The sequence below is a fragment of the Falco naumanni genome, chromosome 9 (genome assembly GCF_017639655.2).
Source record: "Falco naumanni isolate bFalNau1 chromosome 9, bFalNau1.pat, whole genome shotgun sequence".
NCBI lineage: Eukaryota > Metazoa > Chordata > Aves > Falconiformes > Falconidae > Falco > Falco naumanni.
Window position 1 is genome coordinate 6,367,483 of NC_054062.1, and position 26,678 is coordinate 6,394,160.

A 26,678-nucleotide genomic window follows, 5' to 3' on the forward strand; every position below is an offset into this window, starting at 1 on the left:
AGGTAGTTAAAGATAGCAGCTGTAGCTCAGATGCATAATGGAGCCTTTAGGTTAAACCCAAGGCAGTAACTTTAAATGAAAATCCTGAGCACTTTATCTTTTTATTCTTTTAAACCCTTGTTTTCACAGCGTAGACGAAATCTTACTTAGGTCAGAGTTACTGCTGAAGTCAGCCTAATTACAGTTCGGCTTTTAGATCCTAGGATAACAAGTGCAGGGCCGGAATCTGAGCAAAACATCTGTTTTCTCGCAGCCTTGCAACTTTGGTGTGAATGGATACGGAGTTAATTTGGGAATTGTGTGGTTCCAGCATTTATTTCTGTGAATAGCTTCTCTGAGCAGAATCGTCTTCTCAACTAGAGACTTACCATTTTTTTGGCAAAAAGGATTGGATTTGATACATGCAGATGTTGATTACAGCTCTTCTGATTCTGCTTTCATTTCTGACAGTGGAGCATGTGTTAGAAATCTAAAGGGACTCTTTTCTCCCCACTTCATATTCTTTTGAAATAAAACTCATTCTGTTAAGATTCCTCTTATGGACCACAGATAGGTATTTTTATGTAATCAAATGTACTCAGCCAATGTGTAAAAATTCAGATCATCATGGTACAACGAAATCAAATCCTTTCAAGTACAGCTTCAGGAAAATGTGCTTGCTCATATCTAACTTTCATCTTAATGTTATCTTACGACATTTTTGTTCTTCCTTCTATATGCTTAGGACAAAAAATCCTCCTGCGTGATGCTTTTGGTGAGAGCAACACTAGTCTAGACTGTAGACTTTTAGTATTGAAGTATCCACTGCTGCTGCAGCATAGTGCTGACAAGGCCTGATCCTCCTTTTTTTCCTTCCCTACCAGATCCTGGCTAAAGCGCATATTTAGAGTTGTGCAGAATGCTGCATTTTTCCGGCTGGATTTGAAACTGCCATAAAATGCACGTTCTGAACATGCATTTCAACATACACTGTTACCCAAGCTAATTTTTTTTGCCAGTGTTTCCCCATTTTGGAAGAATTTTTCCGTGTTAGAGAGAATTAATAGACCTCTATTTAAATTAAGATGTTTGGAAACGTGTTGAAAGCCTGATGTGGGGATGTAGCTAGACTGTAAAAGGTGTATCCATAAACTGCAGTTTTCAACTTTAGTCTTGCAAAGCGGCTTCGGCCTCTTCTCTGCTGTGCAGTGCTGCTGTTCTTCATGTCCCGGTGTGAACATGCACCAGAGGATTGGGGAAACTTAATGAATCGCACCCTGAAAGACTTGATGTGCATTTTTGGACTGAAGTTAAATGTGGTTTTACTAAGTGGTATTTCTCCTCACGCTTACCAGCAGTGTGCCTCCCTGTCCTTGTTAGTTCAGCAGTGTGCTTTGATTTTTCCCTCCAGACTGTTCCAAGTGCAAGAGGCAGCTCGGTTGGCTCTGCCTGGCTGGTGGTTTAGCTTGGTGTCATTTGTTTAGCACACAGATGTTAATTTGGAAGTGTGGAGAGATTTGTAGTGAAAGTTTAAAACCTGTGAGGTTGGTCAGTGTGGTGAAGCAGCAGGGAATGGCAGCTGCTATGCTGTACTGCTCCTCTTAACTTTTTCTTGACTCTTTGGGTTTGGTTTTTTTCTTAATGTGCAAAGTCACTACAGTACAGACTCCCCTGCAGCCTGCTGTTTTCTTCTTGGGCCTGCTCAGAGAGCTGGGCTCATTTGTGTAATGATGCCATTTGTTAAAACCTTAACAAGTAGAGCTTGCCCCCAGCTATGGATTGTATTGAATTTTGTGTGGCATGTGTAGTAAATACTATCTCCTTTGCTGCCCTTGGGTCTAATAGAGCATAGGAAAGATATCTCTCAGCAAAAAGTCAGATCCTGACTCATCTTTCTGGCTTTGCAGCAAGTTGTATAACTACTGCAGGTCATAAAGCTGTAATAGATCCTGAATGCAAAGAAGCTGTTTGAATGCAGGTGATTCAAGAAGAATTCTGATCTCCTGTCTTGTAACTTATGCTAGTTCGGTTCCTGCACCTTTTCTCATATGCTAACTGAAGGGCTTAAACCATGGTTTTTTTCTGTTGCCCCCAAAACAGCATAAACTCTTTCCCTCATGGAGATTCCTTTCCTCTCCCTGCCCTTTTTATCCCTCTCCCTCCCAGAGGTGTGCTGCAAGAAGGAGAAAGGTTCAGAATTAATATTTCTGTTATTTTCAGGTGTCGTTAAGTGGGATAACACTGGGGATGCAAATATTCTAGACATGTGTTTTTGAATGGTGAGCAGAAGCATCTCACTCACACTGTGGACAGCATTTGTTGGCAAGCTGTACTGAATCCTTGCTATCCTGCAACAAAACTGATGGTACACAGAGGTGCAGAAGCTCTCAGGTGCTGGCCAGGAACCCAGTTGTCTGGTGTTCAGTAAGAATTGTTCTGTAGACTTCAGGGCGCTGCTGCAAGGTTATTTGGCTTCAGTGTTGCTATTATGCCTGTAAATAAGGAGCAGTCATACTTCTAGGTAGAGAAGCGGGGCAATCGGAACATGAAGACCCTTGCTTTCTAATTGAGGTTCCTAGATTGCACATTAGTGCAGCCTTAAACACAGGACCATGTTCATACAACAACACAATCTTCATGGTGCACTTGCCTTTACAGGCTGAATTGCATCTTTTAATTACATACGTCTTGTCTTTATCTGGTTCATCCTGCAGTTTTGGCTCCAAAAATAGACACTGTGCATGAATATGTACACACATGCGCTTTTCAGCTCCCTTACTCCTTTATAGATGACCTCCTTTACAGCAGCGATGAGCATCATGTAAGAATATTACTCATTCCTCTTGATACACACATAAAGCCATAAGGAGGGAGAGGGGTGCGAGTCATACTCGCTCTCAAAGCATTGGTTGTAAACGTGGCCAGGTTAGAAAGATTGCTCCCACCTTGATTGCTCTGGGTGGGAGAACTATGAAGAGTATTTGTGGTTTCTTTGGCTTTTGTTTTAATATGTAGAAATTCAGGTCATGGCAAGCATAATTTAGCAGTAACTGCAGAAAAAGTGATGTTTTGATATTCAGAGAAGCCACACAAATGCCACTGACTTGAAGTGAATTTAACTGAAGTGGGAAAAGACATGCACATCCTAGACATCCCACACTTTGAGTTGTCCTGGGAAAAAATCAGAGCCCATACTTGGATCTTCCAGGGAGATACATTGTACGAATAGGGAAGGATCAGGATTAATATTTCTGCTACTTTCAGATGTCAACAGTAGGATGACACGAGGGGATCAAACATTTTTTAGTGGTGCACAGAAGAACCCACCAGACACAGTGTCAGGGTATAAGAGCTGGAATCTCTTGATATCCTGAAGCATTAAACTTTCATGGATAACTTGTGTTTCGTAACTGTTTATCCTTGACCTGTGTGCAAAAAGAACAGAACACTTTGTTGCACATGCAGCATCTGGCAGAACCATGAATTTTACAAGTCGTTGCTCCGTGTTAATCAGCAGAGGTGAATAGTTGGAAGCTATTTTGGTCCCAAGTGCTGCAGAGTCTTTTAAAGAGTCGGTGAGAGGTTTTTTTGCAGGTGCATCCGATCTGCCAACACTTTCTGTTGTCAGTGTCACAGGGAATTTCTAGAAATTATGAGAAGGAATTCCAAGCCTCTGCCATTATAATTTAGTTAACTCATCATTATCTTGACTAGGAAAATACAGAACAAAGTTAATTCAGCAGTACAGTTCTTAATTGCTCTCAGTAGCATCTGGAAGATATTTGGTATCTGTAAAACATAACTCCACACCTTGCAGGGTTATTAATTTTGCAGTGCTCATCATTTGATAAAACTCTGGACTCTGCTGTACATAGAGTTTAAAAAATATCTGGGAGGTGAAGACAGATTTTTTCACGGTATGTCCACACTAAACTTCTTTGGCCGTAGGTGAAAGAAGAGGTCCTCACCCTTACACATTGAGACTCCTGGCAGTCCTTAGTGCTGAGTGTCTACACCAGAAAATCATGTTAGCTGATTGCTGCTCTGCTAATTGTAGGTACAGATACATGGTGTTTCCTTCTCTGTCTGCTGTGGTTGCAGGCTTTAAGATTTGGAAACATGATTACGGTGTAACTGATGTAATGCAAAATTTTCAGGGAGCCTGAGGTTTCAAAGCACCACCTCCTTTTTTGGGGGTGCTGAGTCAAACGGCAGTGGTACTTTAAAATGTCAGTTTGCAAACTTATCAAGTGCTTACTGAAGCTGTAAGAAAAGGGAGAAGTCTCAGGGGGATCTGTCCTTTAAGTGTAAGGGCTCTATGCACGTGCCTTAGAGGAAGCAGATGAGTTGGAGAGAAACTGTTAGATTTCTCCAGATGGGATTGTGGCTTCGAGACTGTAGGGCAAGTTTTCTAGTTCTAAACACTGCTCCAACTGTTTAGCCTGTTGCCTCTTGCACTTTTCGTGTGAGCTTAGAGTTTCATCTGTTCTCTAGCTTATTTTTGTGTGCGTGTCTCTAGAGCGTGTGGCTTTGGATGGTGCCTCTGGAGGATTTCCTTTCTGCGCCTTCGCTGGTGATGACCAGACCTGACCCTCTGGCTCTGGCCTTTCACACACCTGTAGGCTGTCTCTCTACTTCTCCACAGCCCCCTTGCCACAGTTTATTTGATTTTGCTTGGATTTCCCCCTGTTCTGTCTGTCTTCTGGCTGTTAAATTTTCATAATCTGGCTCCCCCCTTTCTTTTTTTGGTCACAAGTCAGCCCAAAGCACCCAGTGCACTCTGAGATCATGTTTTTTGACAAGACTGTTTGCTTCAGGTCAGTGACGTAGCACAGCAGCGTCATAGCATCTCTCAGGAAGGCTGTGTATGTAGTTGTGCAGTTCAGTCATAGCAGCCCCACGATCTTTTGCTTCTTCAACACTAGTGCAACAAAAAGGGCAACAAAACCCCTTCCCTTCATGGTCAGGGAGTGCACCAAACCCTCTATTATTCAGTCATTGTGACTTTATGCTGTGAAGAGCATGGTTTAAGCTACTTCAGGCTTTCTTCCTATTCATCTTTGAATTAGAGTGGCTAGTGTTCTTGAACAGGGTAGCTGGTGTTCTTCAGCAAGGCATGCCTGTCCCACCCCTCCTCATTCCCCATGCTTATAGTAGAAGTTGGATCTGCTTTTAAGGTCATGTTCAGAATGCTGTAGTCCTGCTCAGACCCATCCAGGAGATCCTGGAGTTCTCTGCCCAGTGTAATGCATTTATTATTATTTATTTTTTTTTACAATTCTTTTTAAGGAAAATGCAAAAAACGAGGAGATGGTTTGAAACTGGAAAATGACCCTCAGGAGGTGAGTCACCTTGAATGCAGATGTCTGCCTCTTAACAGGAGGTCTCTAGTCCACCTTTGGTCCATGGACAGTAAGTTCTATACTTGTTTCTGCTTTAAGGCCGGCCTAGGAGGCAGATGAGGGGCAGTGTGATCCCTAATGCTCTTCAGTCTTTTGCCTGTGCATTTTATCCCTGTTTCTGCCCTCACCACAACTTTCCTGCTGTTTTTCATTTTGTCTTTTGGGAATGACTGCACCCCAGATGTTTACTCGGTAGCTTTGTACCTGTCTGCACATGGTCAGTGGCAGGAAGTCCTTTTGTGATGGAATTCTTGTGAGGTGTGGAGGAGTCATTTGATGCCATGCTCTCTGGCCGCTCCATAAAACTGGGCTAACAATTACCTTTTAACACCCTTTGAAATAACAGAGGAGGAAGGGTCAATAGAAGTGCCACCTAGCACATAAAAATAAACAGAGTGGCTTTCTCAAGGCTTTTCCATGAGCGTATCTCCTTTGGATCTTCTGCTGTAGAACAAAGTGCTGTATGGAAGACCATACTACCACGTTCCCCAAACTGCATTTGGGCTGCCAGTGCACTTCCATGGCATCTCTTTCAAAAGATGCATGATTTTATCCCCAAGAAAAATTCATTTTAAAGGGCCTTGATGCCATGATCTATGCTGCAGCTCTTAAAGAGCTTTATTGCTCCTGTATCAGTGCCTTTGGGGGCTCAGTGCACAGGCAAGTTCGGGTACTTGCTCCATAACCACTTTGTTGAAATTGGTGAGAAAAGCAGCGTCACTGATAGGCAGAGAGCTGAACACTTGGTTCTGGGGATGGGTCAGGGCGGCGAAGAGTTACCTGTTTCACCAGGGTGCCAGTCCCACTCAATCTGTGCAGTCCAATTAGGAAAATTTTCTTTTAAAATATTCTCCTATGGGAAAAAGCTTTTATGAGAACAGATACCACAGCTGCTTCTTCCTTCGCAAACGTGACCAGTACCGTATTTTGCAGCATGTAGAATCCAAATGATGAAAAGCAAATCAGGTACTAATAAATACTTTTGGCCCTGAATGGGAGAAATTCAGTGGAAACCTCATCCTGGCTTTATACCCAGAAGCATTAGAAGTACAGTCAATATTTGGTTTGGCAAAGAGATGAAATGGGAGCTGTGTCCTCTGTCCTCCATCCTGTAGCTTATATGGAGTTGTCTTGCCAGTGCAGGATTTGGGGTCACAGGGGAAAGAGGCGGGGGGGTGGGGGGGGGTAGCATTTGCTGTCAGACATGGGTTTTTTCAGGCATTGTCAGGTGCTTCCCGTGCAGCTCATATGGGCAGTGGAAGCTGCGAACCACCAGATATCTTGCTTAAACAATGATGATGTGAAATCCACAGATAATTCTTACAGTGGGCTGTCACTTTAGAAAGTTTACCTGTTCAGCACTGTATCAGTTGTGTTCTGTGCAAGCCTGAAGTTGAATCAAGTTATTTACTGCCTCTTTGGCTTTACTTCCTCAGGCAGAGTCAGAGATGGCTCTGGATGCAGAGTTCCTGGATGTCTATAAGAACTGCAATGGTGTAGTGATGATGTTTGACATCACCAAACAGTGGTAAGACATCTTCAGTGGCATGCACCCTGTGATTATCGCTTGTTTAATGAAAACAAATGACTTCTAGACCTCTTGATTCCCAGATGGACTCTGGAGCTGATAACCAGCCTAATGAGTTGTATCTCTTAAAACAGTAGCTTTCTCTTCTGACACGTCTTTTAATATACTCCTCTCCTGGGTTTGTTTCAAACAGGCAGTCTCCCTGTGGGCTTGCGTACTGCAGTTTCTCAGATACTGCTGTCTGAGGCTTGCTAATTAGTGCTATCACAGGTGCAAAGTATGCTGGGCATGTTACAAACCCTTGCTCTCCAGAACACAAGGGAAAGGGGAATGCCTGTGAGAAATTCTCAGGAAGAGTGGTATTAGTAAGGATTATTTAGAGGCCCCAGGCTGCATTAACATACAGAAATAATGAACTGTTCATTTTTCACATCTGCTGAGGAGGGTGAGAGACATATGGAAGCCAGAGTGGAAAGAGGAGGTGGTAAGAGTTCCTGCTTTATGTTTGAGCTTGTGTTTTACAGATTTGGTATGGGTCAGTGAGCCTGCTGGCAGCTGAAGGGAGGGAATCCTTCTGCTGACCCCACACGGTTTCATAGGACTGAGGGAAATACTGCTGTAGGAGATGTGAGGTTGCCAGTAGAAGTGGATTATTGAACCGGTCAAGTTGTTTTTGGATAAAGAATGATACAAACATATTTACAGTTAATGTATTTCTCTGAGGGGAGCAAAGAAGCCACAGTCTTGGAACGACTATCGCAGAACGATGTTTCCTACTCATCTGCCTTTATCTCTCTCCTGTGGTGAAGGACATTTAACTATATTCTGAGGGAGCTTCCTAAAGTGCCGACCCACGTTCCAGTGTGCGTGCTTGGGAATTACCGAGACATGGGGGAGCACCGGGTCATTCTGCCTGGCGATGTGCGGGACCTCATCGACAATCTGAACAGGTAAGGTGGCACCATGGTCACCAGGCAGGGGAGTGGACCTCGGCTGCTCTCTGTCATCAGCTGTAGATAACCGTATTGCTGCTGTGTTTCAAATGCACATCACGTTCATCCTCTTGACCCTGTGCCTAACTTTTGGGCTTTCATAGCTCTGAGTACTTCACTCAGCAGCTTCAGTTTACACGATGAGCTCTTTGATTTAGGAGCCTGTTCTGGGCAGATTGTTAGCTGTGTATCTGGAAATAGTAAGCATCTGTCAGCATGTGCCTTCCCAAGAAGTCACCTTCTTTCTGGTTAGTCCTTCTCTTGTGAAAGAATCCTCTCCCTGCAGCACAACTGTTCTCTACTCTAAATAATTCTGCTACAAGAGAGCCAGCTAGTGCAGCTGTCTTCCTTGCTCTTGCTCTGAGAGCATCCCCACACAGTATTTACTGGGCACAGCCAAATCATACGCCTCTCTTGCCAGCCAGGCAAGATTTTCTCTCATGCAAAGATCTGATGTGCTCTGTTATTTAGTATAAAATACTACTTGTTAGTCAGGATTCAATGGGTTGTACCTTTTTGTGTGGTTTTATGTTTTTAAGGCATTTTTTCATTTTCCTAGTCTCTTACTTGTTTATGCCTACATCAGGCACCTAGAAATTATATCAGTTTTAAGACTTTATCTGTAATGTAATCATTTCTTTACAAGTCCGTCTTTATCTATGACTTATGTAGGTCTGTTTGTGGTTTTAAAACAAAACCTTCACTGAGAAATGAACAGCTTGTACAGCTGTGAAACCCCCAGTTTAGTAAACCAATGGCCCAGTGTCCTGACACAGAATTTCTTAGTCTGGCAGCCACATGGCACTGCAACATAACAGCTGTGTTCTGCCACCCTTTAGGAGGAACAAAGTGTGAATTTTGTCTGTAAATAAAATAACAAGTCGCTAGCAGAATGACTTGCTAGCCTACATTTAGAGGTTGACGGGATGGCTGGTAAATGAGGATCGTTCATGGTATGCAGTGTGGCAGGTGCCTCTTCTGTGTGTGTGCAGTCCATGTCCTTTGTTCAGTTTTTTTTCTCTCTACCTATCTGGTTGAGACAGGCCTCCCGGCTCCTCGTATTTTCGCTACGCTGAGTCTTCCATGAAGAACAGCTTTGGCCTCAAATACCTGCACAAGTTCTTCAATATCCCCTTCTTGCAGCTGCAGGTAAGACAGAGGGCATTTCCCTGATGAGCTGGGCAGGTGGGACAAATGTCATTTTCTCTGTCTCTAAGGTGAGAATTTGGTATTTGGGGGTTCTTTTGTTGTTACAGGATCCTGAGTAATTTCTATTTTCGTAAGAGTTATTGGAACAAAATTATGTTAGTACATTGGTGCCAGTGACTTAAACATGTCTGCTTGCGAGAGGGCTCTTCTCTGCTGTAATCGCAAATACCTACCTCTAAAGGAAGGCTCCAAGGTGATGAACAGCACTGGCAAGAAAATTGCGTCCAGTGGTGTAGCTGCCAAAGTCAAAACTGTTACCTAGGCACATTTGTTAACTTTATATTTAAATTCTGTTAACTAAAATTCAGATGCAAGTTGATTTGGGCATGAACTGAACAGTTCAGGGACAACTGTTTGCTGAGAATCTTTGCCCTAGTGATAGCTGATCTGCTTGGATCCTTTGCACATAGATCCAAGCCTCACATTTCCTTCATAATTGAGGCTTCTTAGGTGGACTGAGTAGAAAGGCAAAGGCTGGATGGGCACAGAAGGGTGGAAGTTGTGGTTCTTTAGAAGAGGACCTTTCTGAGGTGACCGGAAAGGGGTCCTTTGGGATCAACAGCAGATGCTTTTTAGGGGTACATGTGATGCTATATCATTGTTTTCTGTTGTATGGAAAAAACAGGCAGTTGATCTTGATTATTTTTCAACTAGTAATCAAAATGTCTATGTGTATTTTTATACAAGTAATCCCCACTGAAATGCTAGTGCAGAGGAAGCTCAGATCTATTGGTGGATGTTACCACGTCCTCAGGCTGCAGAGCGGAAAGAACCACACTAAGAAAATTGAACATATAGTACCCCAGTAAAACAAGTCAGATTTCTGAGGAGGAGGCTGTAGAAATCTCAGATATAGACCCGACGTGCTGCTCAGTGGAGAAGATGGAAATCTACCAGCATGGTGTTGGTTAAATGTTTGGTTTTATAACCTCTGCTCCTATGGTAAAGTGATGTCTTGTGGAAATCATGCATAACAATTAGTTCCCAGGTTACTTTTGTTGGTTTTGTTACAGCTCTCCTTTTTTTCTCAAATAGATGTTGATACGAGACGGAGACATTAGCACAGTCTTCCTGCCAGATTTGTTTCTGAAAGCTGGTCATAACGATACTGTTAATAGTCAGTATATTAATGATTTCCCTAGCCATATTTATAAGCAGGAAATACCAAAGTATTTGTAGTTTTGGGTTTGCTTGGAAGCAGCTTTAGGATGTGAGTCTTAGGGGACCTTTCATTTAAATGTGCTGTGTATGAGTAAACATGATCTGTTAATCTGAAACTGAAAGCCATTAGGACGTTTAGGTAAGGTAATTGCCCTCAAAGCCAGAGAACTTCTTGGTCAAATCTTGGTCTTTAGGGAAATAGAAAAAAATAAATCTGCTAAAAACTTTAGTTGTTTGGAGATTCCAGTGACAATTGCTCGGGAGAGGTGAAGGAAATGGGGTGACCAGCCCAAATTTGTTCTCCTTCTCAGTGGGCTAAGGGTGCCACTGGGAGTACTCCAAAAGGTACAGGTCCTGCAGAATTAGACTCCCAAATCCTGTGTTTTTCATGTAATGTAATTCAATAATGCAACATGGCAGAAACAGACCTGAAAAGGCTTCTCATTACAATTGAGTTCTCAAAATGTGCAAGAGGAGATGTGGGTAGGCACACGTAAACCATGCTTGTAAATGTTTGCTCTGTTCTTTGTACAACAACGCAGAAGGCAGCAGTTGAGGAGGTTGTCCTGTGCCTCAGCCAAGGAGAGAGTGATCAGATCATAGCTGCCTGGCTTTTCCTTTAAAACAGCAACACCAGAACTAATTTGTGCAGTTCTGTGCTCATACCAGGATGCTTTTGTGTGCGTTCTGATAAAAATCACAGCATAGCATCCGATGTGGAGATGGCTTGTTTCATTTCCCTCTGGTGTGCGGGGGATCCCTGGCCTTGCTGTTCTGTGCCGAGGCAGGTGACACTGCAAAGCTGGAGGAGGCTTGTGGTTGCTTCCATCCAGGGCTTTGCTTCACCAAGATGCAATGCACTTAGTTTTTTCAGTGCTCCTGCTGGGTGGCTCTGGGCGTTTTGCTGCTGCTGGAGACCCGCTGGGAGTCTTGCCTTTGAGTGCACAGGGAGCCAGAGTTGGCCCCGCTGGGCCTGATTAACAACCAGCACAGCACGATGTTAAAATTTGTAGGAAAATCACAGCTAGCCTTAATTTGTAAAGGTTCTGCTTCTACCTTCAGAGAGACTTGCCAGTAACAAGCTCCAGAAAGAAGTAATTTCCCTGGTACTTTGGAGCAAAGCAGGGTTAAAGGAGAGGAATGCTACCAGGTATTAAATGCACATATGATTTAATCAGTCTCGGTGGATCTCTGAGGTTTCTCTGTGTTCCTCTGCCTAACCTCCTGCAGCTCTCGAGGGGAAGAGTTGTTCAGCTGTGTGTGAGATTCCAGGCTGTCCTTTAGCGGAGTTGGTGTTCAGTGCATTGGTTTTAAGTTGCACATTTCTGTCTTCAGCTTACATTCATGCATCTTTCATGAAGAAAGCAGTGGCTGAAATTCATACCCCCAGTACAGAGCTTGTTCCCACTAGCTAACCGGGGCTTTTCAATTATTTATCAGTTCCTTTCCAGGGGAAGGATTGTCAAACCTGAGAATGGAGTTTAGCTGTAGGTATTGCTGGTGGCCCATGTAATGTGCAAATGTGAGCAGGTCAACCAGGCCTTCAGATGCTGCGCTTGGAAGGAGACAAAATTCTGCAGACAGCTGAAATTGCCTTTTCCCAGGAAGCACTTGAAAGTGGCATTCAGCCAAAGCATTGGTCTGTAGCACATGATTTATTCCCTTCTTTTGGGTCATTGCTAAAAATAAGCTGTTTCTTTAATATTTTAATACCAGCATGGTAAAATAGAATTTATTTTTAAAGTATTTGGAAGTTCATTATTGGTGATAATTTTTTATAAGATTAAATGCAACACTCTTAATTAAATATAAGTTCATAATTTACTGTGATCTGTGGAAATTTAAATAAATACAACTCTGGTATATGTCTTAATGCCAAAGTATGAGGAAAGGCAAACCACTTGTTTAATAAAAGCTATTATCTAAGTGCCTAAGGTAAGCATTGGAGAACAGTGTCCCTTCCATCTCTGTTTATTCAGCTAATTTGCTCAGCGTTTGATTAAATCCTCTTAGGAAGCTGAGGACAAAGAAGCAGAAAACTTGCTCCTTTTTGTCTCATTTTTGCATCTACTATATGAATAACTAGAAGGATGAAATCTGTTACTTTTAAAATCTTGAAATTATTGAATTCTAAAATCTAGAATTTTAATTCTAAAATCTTTATTAGTACTTCTGTTTAGTGTAAAGCATGCTTTGCTGAAACTTTCTTGTCTGTATACCACAATAAAGGGCATTGGAGTTAACTAACAACATCATAATTCTTTGTATACATGTTAATGGAAGTCAGGTTTCCATCTGCATAGAGCTTATGAATATGATAAATAAAAACTACCTAGCAAAGGAAATATGGAACACTCCAAGCTCTTAACACAATGGCAAAGGTAAAAATGAAGAATCTAAATGCCTTGGAAGCAGTAAATTAGCTTATATTGTCATAGAAGCTCTTAAATTTCAAGAAAGAATGTATCTTCCAGTAAATTAGCATGTTTAAACATTATCAACTGCTATGAGTCACCTGGTCTTATAATACAAAATAAAAATTACTTAAAGCCATGCTTGCTGATATAAATCATGGTAGAATTTTATATAAATCAGCCTGCTCCACGGACAGCTCAAGCTGTGTCCTGACTACTCCCTTGGACAGAGTAGCGTGGTGTGTTTTATATAAGACAGATGAGTGAGTTGCTCTTTAAATTTGTACACTTTCTTGATAGCTTCAAAATTGTCGTGTGTATGAATCTATATTGTCAATAGCATATGCATGTGGAAACTGAATGCCATTGCTTTATACAAATGTCTGTCTTCCCATAGGGATTTTATTCTGTACATTTTGTAGTTTATTTCCTTTTGTGCTCTTCACTCTAATGGGATTTCTCTGCAGTGAGCATGTGTGTTGTGAAACACGGTATTAAAAATTCACCACAGTTACTGACGCTAACCTTCAAAAATATTTGTCACAGTAGAAAGTTTAAATGTGCATTGAGGATAAGGCAGTTATAAAAGCAAAAACCTTTGATTTCTCTTCCGTTTCCTCCTGTCTGGGTGGTGGCACAGCTTGGCAGCCTGTGGCACTGGTGGACCCTGCTTTAACGGGCACTGTGCAGCGCCGTGAGTCATCGGATGTGTCTCAGCACAAGCTGTCCCCACGTCCTGTGCCATCCAGCATGTAGGCAGTGTGAGAGGGAGGATTGACACTTTCAGGCACTGAACATTGTGATTTTTGACTCCGGAATTTGGTGTGTAAAGTGACTTTTGTGCCCCTCACTCAGAGCCTCCCCAGGGGGCGAGCAGAGTGCCGGGGCTGGTGGTGGGAGCTTGGCCAGTGCCCAGCTGTGTGCCAGCTGCCTGCGTCTGAGCCGAGGGCAAGGGGCTCTGGCACAAGATTTGTACCGTGGAGCGGGGCAGTGGCCACAGACAGCTCTAGTCGTGGCCAGAGGATCCTGAATTGTGTTTCTGCAGAAGTGGATGCTGTGTTAGCCCTGCGGCTCAAGGATGTTGCAGGGCCAGGTCTGCTGGGCAGGCAGGTGAGGTTGGTGCTGGATCCATGGCAGATGAGCCCTTGGAGCTGGCCATGCCCGTGCAGCCTCAGCGTAACGCGTGTGGTTATTGATCTCTTCTCATTGCCATCCGGACTGTCGGGAGGAGTGTCCCATGACCATTTGCAATTGATTTTGAACCTTTTAAGCCAGCACTTCCCCTCAGCTGAGGTTTTTGCTTGGATTCTGTTGGAAATGTGGAAGGGAAAGGGCTGAATTAAGCTACCCTGTTTTGTGTTAGTGAAGCCAGCTCACTTTATCACACATTTGAAATGGACTGGAGTGTCTGTCCCACATCCGTGGGGCAGCAACTGAAGGCAGAGGGGCAGTGACTTCTAAAATTTCACTGAGTTGACAGGTTGTCCTCAGTCATCTACCCTGACAGTAAAAAGAAAATTATTCTGAGGTTTTGCATCAGCTAGGTCCTACTCACGGAGGGACTTCTTTAGCACAGGGAAAAATAAAAGAGCAGAATGAATGGGTTGCCCAACTGTTCTCCACAGGAGTTGGATCTGTTTTCCAAATGCAACTGGCAATGCTGTCTGAAAATCACACATAATTGATTTATGGCTGAGTACAGCTCCCAGAACAAGTTACTTTCTTATACACAAACTTTCTGGATTAATGTACTTTTGCTACTGCTTCTGCTTCCCTTTGTGCTTCTGTATTTAAATTGAGAGGGACCAAAACTCCTGTTTAATGCATTGCTGTGGGTAGAGTGGTGCCACAAGATCTTGCTGCACCCTGTGAGCGCACGGAGATCTGTTACAGTGACCCTTCCTGCTCAGACCCAGCTTGTTTTTCTTTCTTCAGAGGGAGACGTTGCTACGGCAGCTGGAGACGAATCAGCTGGATATTGATGCAACTTTGGAGGAGCTGTCAGTGCAGCAAGAGACAGAAGATCAAAACTACGAACTGTATGTCACTGAGCCGTCTTTTCTAACTGTTTTGTTGCAGTCTAGGTGTCACGTGAATGTTGGGCAGCCCCAGCTGTGGCATGTGGCCAGGCTGAAGGGTCCAGTGAGTGACATTTAGGGTTTCTTTGGAACTTGTAAACTGTTGCTTTTAAGTGGCATCACCTGAAATAAAGCATACCCTTGGGGATCCCTATGAAAGGGTCTGGTTCCTACAGGCACGGGTTCTGTGGGAGGGCAATGGAGGTGAAGCTCAGGAGCACCCCTGGAGGCAGCACATGCTGCAGGAATTGGAGAGAAGTATGTTGCAGCCTCTGATGCTGAAAGGGGTATTTTCCATCTTTCTTCTACTCAGCGCACAAGTTGATTCCTCTTCTTCTGGCTATTGCATTCCTGTGTATTGTGTGTCTTGTGACGGGCAGAAGGTAATAGCAACGACATTGTTGTCTTTTTTTCCCTTTAAGTACTTCCAGACTCCTCAGTGCATTTCTGGTTTGAAATAGTGGCTATTTCCTGGTGCCTTGCGTTTTTTCAGTGCCTTGTCTGATTGCTTGCTGCTTGAAATGAGCATTTGGCAGATTGAGCCCTGCAAAGCCAGTACGTCTGTAGCACACTGAACAGGAATCTCTTCAGATTTGTATGTTGTTGACAAATGTGTTCTGTGAATTCTGATTGCAAGGTCTTTATTGCAGTGATGTGCAAGACAGAAAAGTCATCCCAGAATGAATTGGAAAAAGATTCTTTACAGGCAGCTTTATTTAGAAGTTGGAGTCAATGGTTATGAAATATTCATGCACAGTCATTTTGAGCAATTTTCAGACCAAGTTTCAAGTTCCATAACCTTAGTGTGTCTTCCTTGAGAGCATTGAAACACCCCGTATAAACCTGAAGCGGTACCATTTCCAGAGTGTTCACCTCATTCCTTACCCCAGGGACTGGTTTGTCTCCTCATGCATTCAGCAGTTCTCTTGATGTCCCTGCTCAAAGGGCTGGGCTGTGTGGGCTGTGCTGTCAAGACTGTTTTCCAGTACTTTTGTTTGTACTGCATCAGTAATGGGAAGATATCTGAAAGAATCAAGAGTAGAGCTGTTCCAAACTTACACCAGAAGATCTTGCTCCTTAGTCATCTCTTGCCCTTATACCAGCTTTAGCATTTGCTGAACCCTCTCATGTGCCACTTCAGCTCACAAATCCAGCAGAAGGCTGTCTTCTGCCCTGTCTACTTTTGGGTTAATCTGAGTTGGGCTGGCTCTGAGAAGCATGTGTGTAACACCATAACTTAAAGGAAGCAGCAGCAGTATGGTGCTGGCAGAGGTGGGGTGGCTAGACCTTGTAGTTCCAGCAATGGGCACTAGACTCGATGATCCCATCCAGTGTAACCACACCAGTGGACACCATTTTATGATATTGATATGCTTCCTCTGCCAGAGAGTACCCTTTCTGGGTACATGCTCCTGCAGAAATATCTGATTGCTTAAGAGTATCATTTGCAATGCCATAGCATCAAGAATCTTAGGGCCAGAGTGCTCGCATTGCTGTAGGCACTGTGCACTAAGTCAAAAAGCGTGTTCTTGCCTTTTGCAAGCAGAGAGGAGCTTTTGGTGCAGTAAGCAGCAGCTAGCATCACCTCAGAAGAAGCCCCCGAGTCATCTGCAGAAACTCCAAAGCCAGATAAACATTGGACCTACTTGTCAGTCATTTGTCATTTTCCAAACCAGCTCATCAGCATGGGAGGAGCAGGAGATGGGGTGTGTGCACCTGAAGATGCCCACTGCGTGCCCTGGGTCACTGCATGCCGTAGCAAAGTACTGCTGCTCAGCTGCTGGGGAGGGCTGGCGCTGCAGGTGGCTAATTGCACCATTAAGCTGCATAATTGGCTTAACATGGCATAAGAAATACCTTAGCTGTGGTACCTGACAGAAGAGGAGTTGCTACAATATTAAAAGCAAGACTTTTCTCTAGAATTCTAGAATTATTACTGAATAAACTGTCATCTTTATGCAGCTGTCCAACTTCTGCTTTCACTGCAGCTGCTGCATGTTTATGTCTGTGTACCAAGACCAATGTTCTTTGCTTTCATAACGTAACGCTTCTTTATAGAAAAGTCTTTAAAATATCCCTGGATGCTTCCTGGCTTGAGCCACTGATCCCAAAAGAAAAGCACCAGGCAGTGTCACGTCTGAGTACTTTCATCACACTGACTAGAATAGGGTCCTATTTTAGGATTTTTGAGGGTTTTCCGTGCACCCCAAGTAGAAACAAAAAGTCTGTTTCAGTGGCACCTCTCTGAAGCCCATGAGCTGCAAAGCAGTTACTTCAGCCCCAGAGTTGAAAAGTATACTCTTCCTATGTTCCATTTTTTTTATCCCTGCAGGAGCTCTTCAGGCTCGAGTCCTTTAGCCTAAGTCCTGACAGAAAAAAATAACCACACTGATATGGCAGGGGACTTTTTTTGGGTAAAGTTCCGATTCTTAGTAAACAGTTTAGGCTGGTGAACAGAGTATCTGTAGACACGACAGTACATGGGATTTAGAGCTTGTAGTTGTGAGGCAGGTCTGCAGTGCTCATTATTAGGCCTTGGGAAGGTACTTGCGTCCATGCTTCTCAGATGCCCATCATTTTCGGATTGTCATGTTTAACATGCTGCTTCGTCAAAATGAGCACCTGATGCATTGTCCTCTGACCCTCACCTTGTTGTATTCAGTATGTGCGTTGGTGCAGTGTGACTTGCTGACCCTTGGCAGATGTGAAGCCCTTGTGTTGGTTGCTTCAGTTTAGACAGTGCCTTGAGTTCTGTTGTCAGTCACCACAAATTGTGCAGCAAGAGAAGGTGTCCGCAGGCACTTGGGGCTGCAGGCCATGGTGTGGCTGCTGCAGCACCTCCGAGGCGATTCCTGCTCTCCAGCTATAAAATCAGGCCATGGAACAAGGCCAGGTGACAGTGCTAGGACATCTCACTCAGTTACTTCACTCACCCCTGTGCATGTCTAATAGCTGCTCTGTCACAATGACCGATGCTAAATTAGGATCAGCGAGAACAGAAAGAGAACAAGAACTCTTTCTCCTGCTGTGGCTGGGTACCCGAGGTCATTGCTCCAAAATGTGGATCCCAGAGAAAACACGAGGTGGCACACAACGCTGCCTCTTCTGCCTTATGTAAGCTATCCCTTGGCAGCCACTGGCTGGGCTTTGCCTCTGTAAGACACATTTAGATGCTTCCAGCTCTTTCCCTGTGCTTAGTCTCCTCTCTGCCTGCCACACCTCTTGCACTGGTACTTTCCCTGTGGTTTCTCAGATTTTACATTTTCAATGCTGCTAAAACCGCATTTCAGCCCTTTTTGAGTTCCTCAATTCTTATTCAAAAAACAGCAATGACTTTTTTTACTCTGTTCCGAATTTGTACTTAATTTGCTCAATTTTTCCATCTTTAATTGTACCCAGTTTATCTTCTGTCACAAGGGAAACTTTATGTTCAGCACGCCTGTTCCCTCACTGGATTGGTGCAGATGGAGAAATAGTTTTTGGGGAAATTGTGGAAGCTCTTCCTGCATATTCATGTTTTTTTAGGAATAAGCTGCTGGTGGAAGCGTTTGCAAAAGTTAATAAGAAGCAGATCTAATGTATGATTTTCATGAGTTTTTATGTTTGGCTGTGTTTTTTTCTAGTATTATTCTTTTTTAATATCAAAAATCATTTAATTTCAAAGGTTAAGTAATCAACTCTCTTTGAATTAACTTTTTTATTCCTAAGGATTAATACAAGTTAGTCAAAAGGAATACTTAAGTTATTCTTTGTGAGAAATCTCATGTTCTTTCACACCCAGTTTTGAGAAGCCTCAGGAAATTGTCATCTGTAAACCACTGTGCAATTGTTTGCCTTGTAAGCACATGAAGTCCAAGTTCTTCACAGGAATTGTTTGTAAGAAATGAGTTTTCAGATCGTTTGCTCCTTGTGTTTAAGAGCTTTTAAGCAAACTCTTAGTCAGGCTTTGTAAAAATATATTTGAAGCAGTTGAACTTCAGATTATCTGAGATACCGTATGATCCAGGCTGCAGCGGCTGTAGTGGCAGGACCTGTCCCAGGTTTGCCATGTGACAGAAATCCTTCTGGGTACTTTCCCAGCGGTGCCGTACGGCTGTCACCTGCGTTGTCAGATCATCCTAGATAGCCAGGTGCTACTGTCCAGGTAGGGAAGATTGTAGAATCATAGAATCATTTAGGTTGGAAAAGACCTTTGGGATCAAGTCTAACTGTAAACCCAGCGCTGCCAAGTCCACCACTAAACCATGTCCCTAAGCACCAAGTCTACACGTCTTTTAAATACCTCCAAGGATGATGACTCAACCACTTCCCTGGGCAGCCCGTTCCAACGCTTCATAATCTTTTTGGTGAAGAAATTTTTCCTAATATCCAATGTAGACCTCCTCTGGTACAACTGGAATCCATTTCCTCTCATCCTATGGATGATGGACCAGTGACTGCAGAAAGGCATTTGTGCTCTCCTGATGAGGACTCTTCTTTTAGGAGCCATGCTCCCTGCATTAGACAGCTTTATTCGCTACAGAGTCATTGATTGCATTTTGGGCTTTTATTTGCTTGTTTGGTTTTTCTGTGTTGAGCATAGCTCATGATTTTGCAAAGACTGTGGTGCTGAGTAACACCAGTGCTGTCTGGCAGGAGGACCTGCTGCTTGAGCTGTTCCTTTGTGTCTTCAGCTATATTTGAAGTACAGGTCCAGAACCACACTGGCTAAAGGCTGAATTACCAGTTAGCAAAGCAAACCCACTTTTGCTTTGTCTTCCCCCTGCCCCACTTTTATTGTTACTGCTTGCTGTCAATCACTGTTGCCGTCAGACAGATAAGGAGCCAGTGCGTACTAGATAGGACTCTAGGTCATCTTTTTTGTGCGAGGCTGCATTAAGAATTAATTGCAACTGAGCCTGTCATCATCAGTCTTGCTAGGAAAGCAGAGAACATGGAGTTTGTCCCGTATGTTGTGGAGGGGGGGGTTGTTCTACTGCATCTACTTTGTGTCTCATGAAAAACCTGAGCAGCTCTTGGAGAAGGGCTGGGCAGCAGGATTCAACCCGGCTTGGCGATTGATTTCACTTTCAGGGACCTGGGCTTAGGGGGGAGTCAGGTTCAGTACCTTCAGTGAGCCCAAAACAAACATCTGGAGATCTGACCCTCAGTAACCCCAGTTAAACTGATGTCACATGGCCTATTAATCTTCATTTTTACAATTAATAAAATAACCCAAAGGCTTTCTTGCCATGTGAAATACACTTGAAAAATTGATCACAGCAGATTAGAACGAGGAGCCAAAAAGCTTCAGGCTGCTTCCATCTTCAATAGTAAATGAACATGAGCACTGACAATTTTAAGAACTGTGAGGCTAACAAGTCCTTTTGTGCTTTTTTTTGTTTGCTCTGGGAGCAGAGCAACAGTAACCTCAGGCCCTGACAAATTTTTGTTCCTGCAGGCCATGTTCATCTTTAAAATTGCATTAAAATCTCTTGCGAGCAGGTCCAACTGGGTGTGAATTATTCAGGGGTTTTGAGGATGAAGACTTGTTACTCAGTCTGAAATGGAAGGATTGAAAGGTGAACAAGGAGCCCACATGGATCAGGACGGATAATCCATCTGGACTTGCATAGCATGTTTGCTGTTGCTGTATCCCAACTGAACAAGTGTACTCGGGTCACAGCATGAGTTCGTCTTGTGCTTTAATAGGACCTGGTCTACTACACGTAGTGGATATGAAGCTACTTGTTTCACAGTAAGATTTTGAGTGAGTCCTTTTGTTAAGGACTGACAAAAAGGATAGAACAAGGAACACGGTGGCCAGATTGTATAGAATGTGAGAAAAAACAGACACGTGGCAGGTTTGGCCTGTTATGTTCCCAAAACAGCCACGCTTCTGCCTCTGAAGAATGTGTGTAAAGCCAGAGAAAGCATTCATGCATTATGTAGTATTTTCGAAGTGTGGAGGATGCTTAGACACCTCCACCCTGGAAATTACTGAGAGCTTGCCGGCAGCATTTTCATATATGCTGTTTTTCCACCCACCTCTTTTCACGGAAGAAGATACGAATATGAAAGCTCAGCAGAGCTCTTTAATGCAGCCCATATAAAACCAGCGTCAGACCATCCTTATTTCCCCAGTGTCGTGGCACACAACACACAGCTTGGCCCATGTGTCTGGTTGGAGATGAGGAAGGTGACACAAAGCACACATGCCACAGCTCTCCTTGGTGCTGTGCTGGAGTAAGAGTCTGTGTCGTGCTGTCCCCAAATAACCATTGTGTCTTTCTACTAAAAATAGCTTGCTGTCTCTTATTCTTGTGCCCTTCACATAATGTAGGTGAGCAAGGCATAGGAGCACAGGTGCAGAAGAAGCCTGCATGTGTGTTACTCTCCAAACTAGCTGAGCTGGAGGGAAGGATGACACTCTTTATACTTCAGTTATGTAGTATTTTTTTCCCTCCAGCTCTTAAAATTCATGTGTTTCTGCAGGAGAAACAGGTGGTAGTCGCAGCCCTCCCTCCCTCTGGATCTGGCTACTTGCCCAGAACAAAGCAGGTTGTTGTTTCCAGAATGGGCATTTTTTGTAGTACAAAGTACAGTAAAATTTTTAGATGCCCTAATATTGTAAAGAGTGTCCTGTGCTTTGTTGGGTCCTGCTTTAAGTACTCATTAAGCTTCATATTCTGTATCCTGAAATGACTGTAATATGTATTTTGCGTATACTTCGTACAGGATCCTTGTCCCTTAGTCTTCAGTGTATAATTGTCTTATCCTGCTTGAGTCAGCCAGTTGCAGTGATGGTGGGACCCAGCACCCTGATCAGAGACTCAGAGGTGGTTTGATTCTAGTTTTGTGTAGCGTTGGTGATTTGGGTGCTCACATAGACGGTCGGAGAGCTCAGCTCAGCCAGGAGAGCTACAGCACTGGCATCAGTATCTTGGATGCTGGATGCGGCAGCGACCAAGCTTGGAGGCCTTCCAGCCAGGATCGCTGTTGCTATAAACAAGCACAGGGGTGCATGTAGATCAGCTGGGATCGATTGCTCTTTACAGTCGGGAGGCAGGAGTCTGTAACCCTGAGCAGGGCTTGGAAGGAGGAGGAATGAGTACCACAAAGCAGAGCTCTTCAGCCACCCTGCCTCCGGCTCACCCGGAGCCCTGAATCAGAGCTCGGAGGGGAGGGATGGCAGAATTTAGCACTCAGTGCTTCTGGCATGGATCTGCAGAGCTGCGCATCCCGTGCACCCAAGTGTTGTGAATGGCTTTTCAGGGCATAGCAACTCACGTGGTTTTGTGGATAAAGAGCATTTGCTTTGTTGGACAAGGGCTGAATTGCAGGTACCCTTGGTTTATCTTCCCCTCACCACAGATGCCTTGCCTAGTCTGCCTTGAGGGATGCTGAATTGCAGCTCAGTGCCAGGGTTAAACTCCTTTGTGTTTCCTCTTTGGTGCATGACAAATCCGTGCATCATTTTCAGTGGAACATGTTGTCGCACAGCTCACCCCAGCTACTAGTCCCCTGAGAGGGAGGATGCTGGAATGGTTGCTTTGTTGCGTACTGTGATCTCAGCCCCGCAAGGAGCTTGTTTTGTTGTAGCCAGTCTACTGGGTGGAATTAGCACATAACCCTCGCCCCGGATCCTGGTGGAAGCATTCAGTGAGGCTACCACTGCCACTAAATTAGGTGCCTTGACAACAGTCTCGGGGGGATACGCAGTGGATGGCCACGTGACAGCCAGGCTCCTTTCCTGCTTCTCCCAGGCATCATTGGAATTGTAGCCTTTAGTCCTGTCTTCTGGAATGAGTGAGGAGCCTCTTTCCTAGCCATTCTTACGTGGTGAACATGGAGCAAGAACACTTGTTTCCTAGCCCTTGAGCAGATGACTATTTCCTTTGTACTGCTGAATTTCTTCCCATTCCTGTTATTCAGGATCATCCAGTTCTTTCTGTCTCTTGTCCCTGTCTCCCTTTCTGTTGATGCTGCCTCCCAGCTTGCAACCCCATGAGCATTTCTCTGGTCTCTGTGCCACTTCACTGAAATGCTGAAATATACCTCAAGGCTAATCTTTAAGGAACTCTACCAATGATTTCTCTCCTAGCTAATACTGCTTTTTAGTGCTACCCTTTATCTGCACCTTAGCCAGTTCCTTAGTTAGGAAAGACTGCTGGTTTTCTAGTTCAAGTAACAGCTTCCTGAGGATGTTCTCTAGGGGTCCAGACACTGCTGGTCACAAAGTATATTAGTTTGTTCCTTAAAAGTATATCAGGTTGTTCCTTAAAATAGGAAATTATATCTCTAGGGGGGTTAGAGTCTTTTAGTCCCGCTGTTTGCTTTCTGCTCAGCAGTCATTCCAGTGAAGGTGTCTGTCTGACTTAAGTCCCTGGAGGACGAGGTTGTGCTCTGTATGGGAGAGGAGTCTCTATTTTGACATACTCATTGCCTGAAGTACAAGCGAGTCTGTCTGTCTTCCAGAAGCAGCTGAACCCAGAGTCTCTGTGCATGAGTAATGTTCATTAGTCTTAATGAAATAAGAGGCGAGACCATGACGTGCTAGATTTTATACATGATACTTCACTTTAGGTGTCCTCTTTATATCTCTCAGATGTCCAACATGTAGCAGATCTTATTTTGAGACCATTTCATGCTAAGAGCCCGTCTTTCTGTTAGTGTTTCTTTGCATACAGCTTGTGAAAAAACTGCTAACCAAACGGGCTGCAGCAGGAGGCTGCAGCAGGATTAGGCTTCATTTCCTTTTTGAAAAGGATAGAGCATTTCACCCTCTCTAGCAGTGCAGGCTTTAATGCTTTTCTAGTCAGGAATCCAGCCAGGACCATAACTTGTTTCAGAGCTTGTCCTGCTTGGCTCCACTGCCTCCCACGCAGAGGGGGAGTGTGTGCAGGGGGAGAGACTGCCTGTGTATCTGCACATTGCGAGAAGGGTAATTGCCATCAGTACTCTGTGAGCCCTCTGGATAGCTCTTCTCTTTTGACATTCAAAGTTTCTCCTCTCAAATCCATTCTTGGCTGAAAAAAGAGGGGTTTATAGCATTTGACTTTTCTCAAGCTCTCTGATCTCTTCTGCAGAATCTAAAAATGTGCCATTCCAGTAGCACTTACTCCCTTAGAGACATATGTCCAAGAACTGACTTAAGGTTGTGTTTCAAGCCCTGGCATGTTGCTATAGTCTGTCTATCCAGGGAGTTCCCAGAAGCGTTACAAATATAGGTTTTATCCTGCAGTGCAGAGCAGGTTGGGATTCTCCACGCCTCGATGCAGATCGGGTGAGTTCAGCTTCTGTGGGTGAACCAGATCTATTGTGGCCCAGAGAGTCACAGCATCACTGAAAGCAGACCCATACCCTCCCAGCTTAGCCCACAGTCAAAGCAGCCCAGCACTGTGCTCGGTGCTCTGTTGAGCGTTCCTTATATTTGCAATTTATCTTCCCTGCAGCTTCCTTGAAATGATGGAAGCCCGAAGTCAAGGACACACATCACCCCTAACAACTAACGGGCAAAGCCCTTCCTCTGGTTCCCAGTCACCCATCGTACCTCCGAGCTCCACGTCGACGGGCAGCTCCAGCCCTGGCACCCCACAGCCACCGCAGCCGCTTTCCACAAGCTCCGCCATCTCTCCTGAACCTCCCCCATCTTTTTCACCAGTGCCTGCACCCGAGGCCCAGCAGCCACACGCACCTCCGCCAGCTACAGCCTCCCCAGCACCTCCAGCTGCAGTCCCACCACCAAAGCGCAGCATTATTTCACGTCTCTTTGGGACATCTCCTGCACCAGACCCCTCTCCTCCCCAGCCAGGTAGGTGCTGGAGTGCAGTGTCTAGGCAGAGCGTCACCCGTGGGTGTTTCTGTTTTCCTTTCATGTTTTTCCCTGCAAGAGGCTGGGCAGACAGGTGTCTGAAAGCCACAGGCCCTGCGTGTGCAGCATGTGTCCAAGGAAAGTTGTACTGTCACTCGTTATTTTTTTCTCCTGATCGGTGGTTTGGTTTGTCTCTGTGCTGGTTTGGATGGGGACTGTGTCCAGCCAGCTGGGTGGTGGCTATAACACATTTCAGGAGGAAAATACTGAACATACAGGAAACACTAATAAAAATAACTCTCAGCTGCTTACCAGGAGCACAAATGTCTCTTGAATAGCAAGAAAAATTGTTAGAGAAGCTATTTGAAGCTCTGTCTTCACAAAAGTGTGGCAGCTCAAAGGGACTCTTGTGTATTAATGGAGAACAGTGGAGTGCTGGTTTTAAAGGTTATTCAGCCAGAAATGATCGCGTAAGTCCAGGCTCTGCAGCAGATTTCCCTCTGGGGAAATACGCTCCTTCAGAGACGGTCCGAGGAAGAGGGCAACCCGCCTTGGCTTCTTCCTTCGCACTGGTACACAATGGAGCAGCGTAGCGCGGCATTTGGTCCAAACCCCTGCCGGATGAAGTTACAGGGCAGAGGCATCGAGGATTTTGTTGCATGTAATTGTACTGATCTGGACCTTAATTTGCCTGTCACATTCAGTTTGTTTGTGAAGCTAACTGGAGCTGCAGAGCTGGCACTGCCTGAAAATCGTTAGCATGACATGGTTTGAATCACCCTTTGGAAATACCTTCCCTCTCAAACTGTCAATCCCTAGAGCTCACAGTAGTCTCAAGACACCCACAGAAAGAAAGGAGGAGGTGCTGGGAACATGGTTTGCAGCTTCAGATATTGAAATCTTTCAGGTTTTTTCACACTGTGCATACAGTGTTCTGCATCCTGACTCTGTTACCAGGTATGACACAGTACACCCATTTCAGTTTCTTTGTGACTTTTCCTACCAAGAAACAAACAAACAATGAGGAGCAAATGTTACAAATCCCCTCTCAATAAAAAACCCATTGTCATATTGATATGTAAAAAAAACCAGCAAGTGGCCTACTACCAGTGTTAAAATATTTGGATTTTGTGGGTTTTCATTTTTCTTTTTTTTTTTTTTTTAACTCTGTCACTTAGCTTGAGAACTGTTTTAGGCTTGTGACCTTCAGTCCTGGTATCTTAAGGGTGCTTTTTAAGAGGGTTGCAAAATGCAGCTAGGAAAAGCTGATCTGTCAGTGTTACTAGGTTTATGTAGCATGCCAAAGGTCTGCACCTCTACTGGAACATACCTGGGGACTAGCTAATTGGAAAACAGTTGAAAAATCACTATCACAAAGTAATACTTGTTTTTTTATATGGGAGCTGCTATTTAAGCTTTCCCTTGAAGTCTTGCAGTAGTAATTCTTTTGGCTGTGTTTTTTCTTACACCAACGCTACTCTATGGCATTAGTAATAGCGTTATTAGTATGCAAAAGTGATCTGAAAGCTGTACTAGTAGAGCAAAATCTAGAAAAAACATATACAAATCTTGTTCAGCCAAAAGAAAAGAGCCTAGGTGTGAAGTGCAGTCTGGGTAGGAGAAAAAGGTTGAATATCCTGACAAGGTTAATTGCTTTAGGCTTCTTGGTTATGCTAATTTCATGAGTTTTCATCCTGATACCTTGAAGATGGGTAGAGGTGTTTCTACAAATAAGTTATATTAAAGCAAGCCTCTATTTGCCGTAGCTCTTGAGCTTTTGGTTACATGGGGCATCTAAAAGCACAGTGTGAACAATTCTGCCTTTGACAGTTACAGTTGAAAAAGCAAGAGGAGGTGAGTGGGTGAACTGAACAGTCTGGAAAAGGTAAGAGAACAATGATGGGACATCACACAGGAGCGGTGCACACAGCATAGGTGTAAAACGTGGCTGTGGTGTAGTCAGTCATAGCATTCACTGTAGAGCACAGTGAGCTACCATGCTGGAGAGTTTTTGAGACTATTTAAGAGCCGAGGTCATCCTGGTGCATTTTAAACCATAGCAGCCATGTGTGGTCTGTGAATACCTTCATGCAAAGTTCTGGACTGGTTTGAGTATCCTGTT

The 26,678-nt window shown here is 44.1% G+C and overlaps 1 protein-coding gene across 2 annotated transcripts in view; it reads left to right on the forward strand.

The window, feature by feature from the left end:
- Window positions 1–26,678, forward strand: part of RABL6 (RAB, member RAS oncogene family like 6) — a 58,760-nt gene that overhangs the window by 15,618 nt on the left and 16,464 nt on the right. The window contains exons 4-10 of one of the 2 annotated variants that reach the window (XM_040605629.1): window positions 725–754; window positions 5,269–5,321; window positions 6,818–6,909; window positions 7,719–7,859; window positions 8,945–9,050; window positions 14,621–14,724; window positions 24,198–24,556. In XM_040605629.1, coding sequence (XP_040461563.1) covers window positions 725–754; window positions 5,269–5,321; window positions 6,818–6,909; window positions 7,719–7,859; window positions 8,945–9,050; window positions 14,621–14,724; window positions 24,198–24,556 — 885 coding nt within the window. The remainder of the gene's footprint in view (window positions 1–724; window positions 755–5,268; window positions 5,322–6,817; window positions 6,910–7,718; window positions 7,860–8,944; window positions 9,051–14,620; window positions 14,725–24,197; window positions 24,557–26,678) is intronic. The other variant, XM_040605630.1, reaches the window with a different exon arrangement.